The 10,151-nt window shown below is 53.3% G+C and overlaps 1 protein-coding gene across 2 annotated transcripts; it reads right to left on the bottom strand.

Annotated features, from left to right (window-relative positions):
* Positions 1-793: 793 nt before the first annotated feature.
* NAGK (N-acetylglucosamine kinase) lies at positions 794-9,752 on the bottom strand. Of its 2 annotated transcripts, XM_082672233.1 has the most exons (10): positions 9,619-9,752; positions 7,760-7,844; positions 7,506-7,604; positions 6,539-6,680; positions 5,626-5,736; positions 4,811-4,923; positions 3,447-3,534; positions 2,361-2,458; positions 1,779-1,857; positions 794-1,120 (listed from the first exon to the last, which is right to left on the bottom strand). In XM_082672233.1, the coding sequence occupies exons 1-10, from the start codon at positions 9,645-9,647 to the stop codon at positions 930-932; spliced, it is 1,035 nt and encodes a 344-aa protein (XP_082528359.1). In that variant the 5' UTR covers positions 9,648-9,752; the 3' UTR covers positions 794-929. The 2 variants fall into 2 exon arrangements, with proteins under 2 accessions (XP_082528359.1, XP_082528360.1); XM_082672234.1 differs by lacking the exons at positions 6,539-6,680; positions 7,506-7,604; positions 7,760-7,844; positions 9,619-9,752 and adding an exon at positions 6,202-6,456.
* Between the last annotated feature and the right edge of the window lie 399 nt (positions 9,753-10,151).

The following is a 10,151-nucleotide window of genomic DNA, read 5'->3' as shown; positions in this document are numbered from 1 at the left end:
ACATGACCCATGCCTCTAACAGCTTACGCTCCAGACACCTGGAGAGGCAGCCACTGTGGATCGAGACTCTGGCTTCGGTCTTCGCCAAGCAGCACGGGCAGAACAGGAAGCTCTGGGCTTGTCTTGACCAATCAACCTGCAGTATCCAGAGGACAGGAAATCATATCTGCTCCTCACTGATGTTCATCATTCCCGCTGCCACACAACAGTGTCATCCTGTAACCAGAGCCAGGCCAGCAGTCACCAGGAACACGTAGGCTGCCTAGTTGTGCCTAGTTGGCCTTCTTGGATATCAGCCATCTGCACAACTTCTTAAGAGCTCATTCATGCAGAAAAACTGCAAAATGTGCTGTTCACCTGTAAGTACCAAATCCAGTGAGGTAAAAATTCTCCCAGATTAGAATTGTCCCCTGTCCCCTAAATCCTACTGGGACTATCAAGAGAGGGTGTGATATAGCTAAGGTTATTGCTGGTGATGTTCTCCATGGACAACACTTAGTTCCACTAAAAATAGTCAGGCAGCAATCTTGACCCTTGCCTTTGACTGGAGAAAACTGAGATCACAGGTTAACTGGCAGCCACATGGCATAAGTATCTAACGTGGTGGGCAGGGGCAGCACACAGGTTATCTGCCTAACCGTGTGGCGAGCAGATTGCAGACCACAGGTCAAGCATCTGGGGGTGGGGCTTTAAACCCTGGGCTAAAATCATCTCTGAGCCCTCTGGGATACCTGCTGGCAGGTGAGCTGAGGATGTACACAGCAAACGTGCTTGATAACACAATCCAACTGGGGAGTGGGTAAAGTGCGTTTATTTTCTTCTATATGTTTCTTTTTCAAAAAAAAGAAAAGGAAAAGGAGAAAAAGCCTCCTGCCTTCCAGCACCCAATGTCCACTGGGCTTGGAGGGGGTGGAACCAGGGCCAGCCCCCTAGGAGAAGGTGTAGGAGTAGAAGGCAATGGCATTGACGCTGTAGTCCATGGGGAGGAGGTGCCCGATGTGCCTGGCCCCTAGGCTGGCCCCGCCCAGGGCAGAGGAGTGCTGTAGCTTCAACAGGGTGAAGCTGGAGAAGGAGTTCTGAGCCTGGATCTCTCTGCCCTGGGTCAGCGCCAAAAGAAAACCTGGAGGAAAGAACGTAGAGGATGCAGATGAGAGACCAGGGAGAAGGTGGGGACAGAGGGAGGGAAAGAAGAGGCCCAGGCCCTGAGGCATCCTGTGGAGGTCCCACATGCCAAATCCCTAACAGATGGTTGCACCAGGGTGCGTGAGTCCAGCAACGGCTGTGGGGCACTGGAGCCCGAGGCCCCCAGGCCCCGATGCCTCCCAGCGGTTCCTAGGCAGCATCAGGGATCCTGGAGCTACTTCAGAGTATCTAATGGAAACCACACAGCCACCTGAAACAAGCTGCAAGGTTGCAAAAGGCACATTTCTTTCCTTCTAGCTAGGATTATGGTAACTGGGATGTCACCACATGCTGGTCAGAAGCTCCAATTTCAAGTCAGATTTGTCTTTAATTTTTAAAAGGTGGTGCCTATTTAATAAATCCTCTGGAAGAGAATGTCTTTCTAAGAGTTCAAGGAAGCTGGATGGGACATTGTAAAAGGACTCCGTGGAAGAGTGAAGGATGAGGGTCTTGGTCTGAGACATCAGTGGCCTGTCCAGGCCTCAGGGCCCAGGTCCCAAGTCCTCCCCAGGGCAGGCTGTTTTCCCAGACCACCCCCTTTCCAGCCCCATCTCTTGCCCTTGCCTGTCTCAACCTGCCCCCCACCCTATACTCACCTTCCTTCAGCAGCTCCCAGCTCTTCCACACAGAGCCCACACACAGGATGGGGAGGCCAATCTCCCCTTGGAACAAGACCTGGAGGAGAGCAGAAATGGATACTGGGGGCAACCAAGCCTCCCCAGTGCCAGAGGGGGACGTTTCTTAAGACCAGCCCAACCTATCTCAGTCACTCTCCCTCTAGCTGAGAACCAGAAGGTGGACTCAAAAGAAAAAAAAAGGGAGCAAAATAGAGAGATTCATAAAGGCAAGGTAGAGGACGGAAGGGAATAAAGAGTTAAGCAGCAACACAGAGGAAGAAAAGAGAAGGGAGGGAAATGGACAGAAGCAGAACTGAAAGAAAGGGGACAGCACATATACCACAGTAAGCCAATCTGCTATATATAAACACGGATGAGGGAGGGCACTGACCCAAAGAACTTCTTTGTGTTACAGACTTCCCGCAGAATTTTTCTCATACCCTAAGTTCCTTTAAAATCGTACCCAGTTTACACAGTTTGGTGGGACAGTCTCATTCTAATGGGAAAGGGCCGAGTCTGGCCCAGAAGCTCCCCAGCCTCCATTTCCCCCCTTCGACTCACCGGGTCAATCTCAGGCAACACTGCCACAACGTGTCTGCCCAGCATCTCCCCAGCCTTCCTGAAGATGTAACGGGAAAGGGGATCTCCCTGCTGAGCACCTGGGGTAGGGAGGAAGGAATGGAGTGGGTGAATACCCAGGGAGGCTCCGGTCCTCAGTGACTCTTTCTCTCTCTGTCTCAGGGCAGCAACAGTGCAGTGCGAGTACGATGGCTAGCAGAGGTCTCAATCAGGAACAGATGCTCACCTCACGGCGTGTGGGTTAAGCCAGCCTCCAGAGCTGCCTCTCGTCCTTACCCACCGGCCCCCACCAGCTACTTTCACCCTAGGAAGGGTGTCCTGGACAGAGGTGGCTCACTCCAGGCACTCAAGAAGGGCAGCCCCACTGGGGAAAACACTGGCACCTGGTCTGTACTCCAACTTACACTGAGTTATTCAGTCTGTCCCCGAAGGTCTCTCTGCTCTGGGGACCCAGGACCCTACTTGAACAGCTGGCTGGTACTCCTCTCGGGGCTGCCCACCCGCCTCCAACAGTCTGCTGTTAGTCAGCCCAGCCCCTTCCTAGCTCTGCTCTGAAAGGGCCTCAGACCAGCAGGAGCTAAGAGGGCCCTACAATGCCCTGAGGCTTCAGGAATCCAAATTAAGGGAGCATGGACCGCACACTGGAGCAAGAGCAACGTGCAAACAAGCCCTATGGTTCAGCTCCTCCTGATACCCAACCAAATACGCCTAACCGCTCCGTGATTCCCTAGGCCTCTGGGTATCACTCGTTAAAAAAGAAAGTTATAGATCTGCCCAAAGGATAACTGCTTCATAAATTTCTCAGAAACAGACATACAGCCTGCACAAGCCGTGACAGCTGTCACGAAGAGAAACAGGTAATGTAAAACGACTGGCAGTACAACCTGCGTGTCCTTCTGTCTCCACCTCAATGCTCACCAGTACCAAGGCCCACGGTGGCAGAAAACTGATGGCACTTGGTCAAAGGGAAATTGGCTTCCAATCCCCATCTGAACCCTGCTCCACTCTCCAATTAGGGAGGTCTTTGCAGAACAAAGTCAGATAAAAACCCTACCCCATCTCCAGTACCTTCTGCAACTTTCCGGCAAAACCCAGCAAACCTGCATTTATCAAAGTCCCTATACAGGTGGGTGAGGATTCCTAGCCGATCTGGCACCTGAGAGACAGAGAAAAGGCACAAGATAGTCATCAGAAGCAAAGGAAAATTCCCAGTCTGCCCACCCAGTTGGCCTTCCTGATGTCTCTACTGTTTGAAAAGCTGGAATAATATTTGTTTATGCTCTAGAGTACAAGGATTTGAGATTTCTCATTTGAGAAAAGTTATTTGTTTTCCCCAGCATGGCTCTACTGCTCTTTAGAGGTTAGCCTGGACGCAACACAGAGCAGAGACCTGCGCTCACCAGAGTCTTCTGCAGTTCCTTGAGGTGCCCTTGAAAAGATTTCTTTGGTCGAAGGAATCTAACCACTACTGCTCATTGCACCTCTCCCTTAAGAGTCACAATGCAGATCAAAGGCTCTGAGAAGTCAAAATTGATTTGTTTCTCCCACACTTATTTCACCACATAAAGTCCATCTTCTACCTCAACTACCTTACACACCTGTGACGCCTCTGAAGGTCCCAAGAACCAGAGATTCCCTAGAATACGTTACTAAAATGGAAGAGGGGGTGGGGGGCTAGAATTTGAGCATCTGTGGCCACGTATTAAGCATGTCATACATACTTTGTCATTTAATCTTTCTAATGTCTTAATGACTAAACAATAAGAGAGGGAGTAGTAGACTTATTAGTGGTGTTCAGAACCAATCTGCTGAGTCAGCTCGCCTAAGTGGCCCTCAGCCAGAGAGATGTCTCTCAAATAAACTTACTTGCCTTCTCCTCTCTCAGCCTCCACCTCTGGTGCAGCTAAAGGCTGCTGTTTCCTAACCCACTACAAATGAGCACAGCCCAGACAAGGAGGGTAGTCAATCCCTGATGCCCTCCCTGGGTGGGAAGCTGTACCCTCCCAAGAACTCTCCCTGCCCCTCTTTAACAGGCTCTCCTCCCTGCCCCATACAGCCAGAGGCAGCTCACTGGCCAACATACCTGTTCAGACTTCACCTGCTGTCCCTGTGTCTGTGTGCACTGTCTCCTGATCTCACCCTGCACCTCTCACTTCAGCCCAAATGGCATCTGCCTTCAACTCGCTGCAGAGTCCAGCTGCCCAAGGATGAAGCCCAGTCTGTCCGCAGCCTACCCTCTCCTCATGCGGGGAATGCGTGCCCACCTCATTCTGAATCCGGTCCTCACAGACGACTTCTCTATCCTCCAGCTCTGACAAACAATTCCCCCCGACTTCCCCGGGCCCACCCAGTCCCTCTCCTGAATTCACTCCTGCTCGGTCTCCCGCTGCCCTATCCCAGGTGTGCATGTTTACCAGGGGCAGGGGGAGTACCTGGAAATAGTTGAACATGGCCTGTTTGACATAGCCAATGTCATGAGGAGCCGCCTCTAGGTTGTCGATGGAGTCAAACACTATTTTCACTGCCTGGTGTGCAATCCAGTAGGCTGCAGAGAGCAGAAAGGGCTAAGAAGATGGGGCAATCTCCCCGAGTTCACAGGGAAGGAAACTCACACCTAGACAGGGTTGAGTATTACAGAGAATTAGGTGCCCCAATTCCCAGCCTAGGGTCCTCTAATTAAACCGTATCTGACTGACCCACGTAAGGGAAAGCTGGAGGGGGAAGACTGAACAGGCGAAGCTGTGTCACATCAGTTCCCATCCCCACGTAAAGACCAGGTCAGTCAGCTGCCACCCAAACCACGAGAGTCACTGCCAGGAGCTGGACCCTAAGGGCCCTTATGAAAATGTCCACCTGCTACCTATGAAGAGGTGATGGTGGGAGGAGCTTCTAGACCCCCGTCCCACTAGCAGACTGGTACGGCATTTCCTGACATCTATGGCCTTAACCTTCACAGCGTCAACTCCCTCCTAAGGACTCCAAAAGTCAACACAGGTAGGCAACGGCTATTATGCTGAGGCATGAATCTGAGTCCTGGGTGCAAATCACTGCTGAAGAGCACGGCCAGCCAGTAGTCCAGCATTTGCATCTCTAGATCTCTTAGTCATTATCTTGGACTCAGATTCAGGCGCTCTCCCCAGAGAGCCCCAGGGGGTCAGCAGGCTGAGGGGAGGGGAGAGGAAGATGGGGAGCTGCAGGAAGTGAACGGTCCAGGACCCTGAGCCAGGCCCAGTCGGCGTGAGCTCACCTGAGCCCTCATCTCCCATCATGTGGCCCCAGCCACCGCAGCCGCTCTCAGAGCCATCGGGGTTGATGAGCTTGCAGTTGGAACCTGTCCCAGAGATGAGCACGATCCCACCTGGGGAAAGGGCACAGGAGGCTCAGTGTGGCCGAGGCCCTGCACAGAGCACACAGCTTCTGACTGAGGAAAGAAAGGACAGAAACCAGCCCCAAGCAAAGGGATCACCACCCAGTTTTGTAGAGAAAACCGAGCCCAGCTAGTTTCCTGCCTGAAGGTGGAGGGCCTGGGTCTCATAGAAACTCCAATCACATAGTACCCTTCTCTAGGGAACAGAGAGGCACACGAGTCTGGGTCTCCTTGCCCAGCCAGCCTTCAAGTGACTACCTGCTTTACTGAGTCCCAGGGATTGTGTCAGACCCTATTCACACAGTGATACTCATTCAGTACCCTAAACCACCTTATGAATACAATTACCCCCATTTTATAGATAAGGAAATTGAAACTCAGAGCGTTCCATAACTTCTCCAAGATAGTATAGCTGGCAAAACAGGAGCTGAGATTCAAATGCCAATCTCACGATACCAGCACTTTTTATACTCCCGTCACAGAGTTCCTCCCATTGTCTTTTCAGCACTTGCTGCTTTCTCCAGCCTGCTTCGTCGCTGCACTGCCCAGGGGCTCCCTCCTCTGCAACGGAGTCTCATGTTGGACTCCTTTCTTGCTTCCCATCAAGACACCCTTCCTGCCCCCCCTCCTTCTGTCCAGTGCCTGCTCTGGCAAACCTCAGCTAATGAAGGGAGCAGGGGCTGTGATGAAGGCTGCCTCCCAGGTATTTACTAGTCAACTTCTGCCAGCTAAATCTAAGGGGCTTCCCCAGGAAAACCGGTTCTCAACCTCACCCCGCCCTCCACATCCTCACCATCCGGCGTAGCTGTGGCGATGGAGCCGGCGGCGTCAGTGGTGATTAAGTAGCTTTCGCTCAGGTAGGGAAATCGGTCCCTCAGCTCCTCCATCAGGATCCTCACCGCGTCCTCCTGATCCCCACCGCTCAGGGATAGGCCCTAGGCCACGCGGGAGGTGAACGAGCAAGCAGCGCCCCAGACCCAGCTCCTTTCTCGACCCCCTCCCCTCCTACATCTGCTCCCTGCTTGCTACCGCTGGGCATACCCTGTTCATGCAGCCCCAGTCCTCCCTCTGCCACACACAGTGCCTCATCGAAGGCTGCGGCTGCAAGAAGAACCTGGACTGAGCCCTGCCAAGACGAAGGATTCAACAATGCCAGGTTAGGAGCCGGGGAGGACAACAGTGCCCTTAACAGAAAAAATCAGGCCGAGGAGCAAGTCGAGGAGAGGTAAGCTTGGTTCAGAATGCGTGGGGTTTGGCTGTGCCTGCAGGACATCTCCCTGAGGATACGTCCAGGAAGTAGCCGGAGCTACAGCAACTCGGGAGAAAGCTGAGCCAGGAATAACAGGTAACACTTAATCAGACCTTATGGGTCAGGCTCTGTGCAAACCACTTTGGGATGCATCATGCCATTTTACCATCCCAGCAACTCTGAGGTAGCTACTGTTTTCCGTATTTTCCAAACGAGGAAACTGAGGCTTCGAGCACATAAGTAACCTGCTTAGGGTCACACACCACAGATGCTGAGTGACAAAGCTGGGATTCAAACCGAGGTCTCATGGCTCTCCAAAGCCCTGTGCCCTTCCAATCCTTGTGGCTTGTAGGTGACAATGCAGCCACAAGAGTGGATGTGATCAGGTGAGTTTCTAGACCAGAGACTAAGCCCTCAAGGCCTTTCCCTTTGCAGTCATCGGACCCATCTAGTTCAAACTCGCTGTCTCAGTGTTGCTGTGACCTAATTCCCAAACTCTACCCAGACTCACCAGGCTTCGTAGAGGAACAAGAGGATCCACCCCTGCTTTCCGTTTGGCCCTGTTCACCATCTCGTTGATCCTCTCCACGCACTTGTCTGTCCCGATCAGCTGGCCCCAGTCAAGGGAAGGAGGAGTTACAAAGGCCTGCATGACCTCTGTCGCCCCTACAGGCTGCCAAGTGAGCCCCCAGCCCCCACCTTAACAGGAGTTACAGAGAATAAAGCCACAGTCAAGCCCACTGGTCCCCTCAGTGTGGCCTTTACCCAGTGGTTTGTGCTGAGTCCATCCGCTTCTGCCAGGACCTGCCCATCCTCTGAGAGTAAAAGGACCTTGGATCGTGTGCCTCCCCTACAGAACACAAGGGGGCACTCAGTCTTGCTCAGAAAAACCTGCAGATACAGCTAAACTTGTGCAGTCCTTGTCATAGGCAGAGCCCAGAGTGAGGGGGACAGCTTCAGCAAGCCCAATCACCATTCCCAAACCCTCCTCTGTGGCTGGGTGTTTGCTGGGCTCTTGGACTTCCAAAACATAGTTCCTGCTCAGCTTCCCTTGGGGGTATCCTACCGATCCTGCAAGACCCTACTCATATATCACCTCGTCCTTGAAACCTCCGATGTGTGGCCCACCACTACAGCTCCATTAGTTCAGCCATGTCAGTGCCCCCATGGACTCCTCTGTATTAGAAGTGCGTTAAGCTGTTTTCCTGTCTGCCTCTCACTAGACTACAAGTTCCACTGGGTCAAGCTCTGGATCATTTATTTACCCTCATTCCAGGCACAGGTAACACTCAGTAAACGTGACTAAAAAGAATGGCACGTCTCTCTGCTTCTCTCACAATAGCTAAAGGCTGCCTTTAGCAGCTCCAGCTGCCAAGATTTTCAAGACACCCTTGTGAGAAATGCTGGCCAGATGACACGAAGAGTTAATACCTGCTTAAGCAACTAAAGGGTCAAATGCTTATTACTGGGAGAAATGGTAGTTTGGACGGAGGTCTGTGGTGGTGCGATGTATGTTTCTTTACTGATCAGTACTTTTAGGAATATCACAAAAGGACACTGAAGACCTGCTGATCAAACTCGAAGATGACAAGAAGTTTCAAGGGGTAGTTAATGCATGAGGCGGCAGATTATCGTCCCAAAGAACCTCTTGACAAACTGGAAAAATGGGTCATATGTTACACATGAATATAACAGGGATGAACGCAAATTTCTGTAGTTTTTTTTTAAAAAAAAACAGTGCAATAAATACAGGGCAGGGGAGATCAATCATAACAATGCATGTGAAAAAAAAGACTTTGGGGTCCATGAGTCAGCAGTGAAATGTGACTGCCACTGAAGTAATGCAATGTCAGATTCAAAAGTAAGTGCCCTGGCTCAGACCCTCTACTGTGCCCTGATTTGACACACCCAGGGGACCCACACCCACATGCAGGGGACTTAGAGATCATTCGGTTCATCCCTCTTATAACTTCACACACGTGGTAACGAAAGCCCAGATAGGGCAAAACTCTTGCCCATAGTCACACCGAGGGGAAGAGCTATTACAAAAAGTCCTGCAGACAAGCTTCCGAACAGGAAATAAGCAAGAATAACAGAGGGTTGGATCTAGAGTGAGTAGCCTGGAGTGCCAAGAATGGAGGGGTTTCAGCCTCCCCCAGCTTTAGGTCCCAGATACCTTCCGGCAAAGATCACTGTCCGGGATTCCACCACACCCCCGCTCCCGACCCCCAGTCCAGCAACTTCACACCCGACACCTGTTCTGCAAAACTCTCTCCGGAGCGGGAATGGAAAAAAGAAGCTTCTCCAGCGGAGCACTGTGGAGTGGGTCTTTCGTGGGAGAAAGGGCTGTGGTTCCGCCGCTAAACACAAAGGACCTGCCCCGGGGTGTGGCTGTGGCACACAGTGCCTACAAAGCACACGACCGCGCGCGCAAGAGCACCGTCGCGCGGGCACACACTCCTCCTCCACAAGACCCCGCAGCCCAAAAGCCCAAAGTGGCCGGACCCTGACTGAGGTGGGAGGTCACCAGCCTGCCGACCTGGCCACGGCCTTCCGCCCCGCCCTCGGGCCAGAGAGTGGCCCAGGCCGCCCCTTCCGGACTCCCTCCTCCGGACCGCACTCACCCCTCTACACCCCCATAGAGCGCGGCCATGCTGCTGCTACCGCCACCGCGGATCCCGCCGTTTGCTTCCCTCCTGTCGGCGATCCCGGACCTCCAGCCCGCTGGGCACCGCCCCGCGTCACGTGAACGTCCGTGCGGTCCAGCCGACTCCCAGTGCGCGTGCGCGGGGCGTGGCACCGTGGCCCGCCCCAAGCCTCAGGGCTGCTGGTCTGGCTATGGCACCGGGCTGGGTGAGTGCGGTCCTCAGCGGCTCCTGCAGATCGCCTCCCCGCCTCCTGAGTCCTGCTTCTGGAGATGGATACGGGATCCCAAGCGGAGGAGCCAGGAAGGGGTGTTTGGGCCGGACCCCCTAGACCCGTTGCCTTGCTCTCCCCTCAGTGCCCGGAAGTTGCTGGCAGCTCCGCCTCGCGCGTGCGCAATGCGTGGGAGCCACGTAGACTGGGTGAAACAGGACAGTGAGGTACACCTGGCCAGACCCCCACTGGGGTGTGGGATCGGGGAGCTGCACGAAGCCAGGGGACCACTGGGAGTCCT

This window comes from Grampus griseus, assembly GCF_964374135.1.
Source record: "Grampus griseus genome assembly, chromosome: 15".
In the NCBI taxonomy this organism is placed as follows: domain Eukaryota; kingdom Metazoa; phylum Chordata; class Mammalia; order Artiodactyla; family Delphinidae; genus Grampus; species Grampus griseus.
Note: the sequence above shows the minus strand (reverse complement) of the source record. Positions and strands in the feature narration are given on the sequence as shown.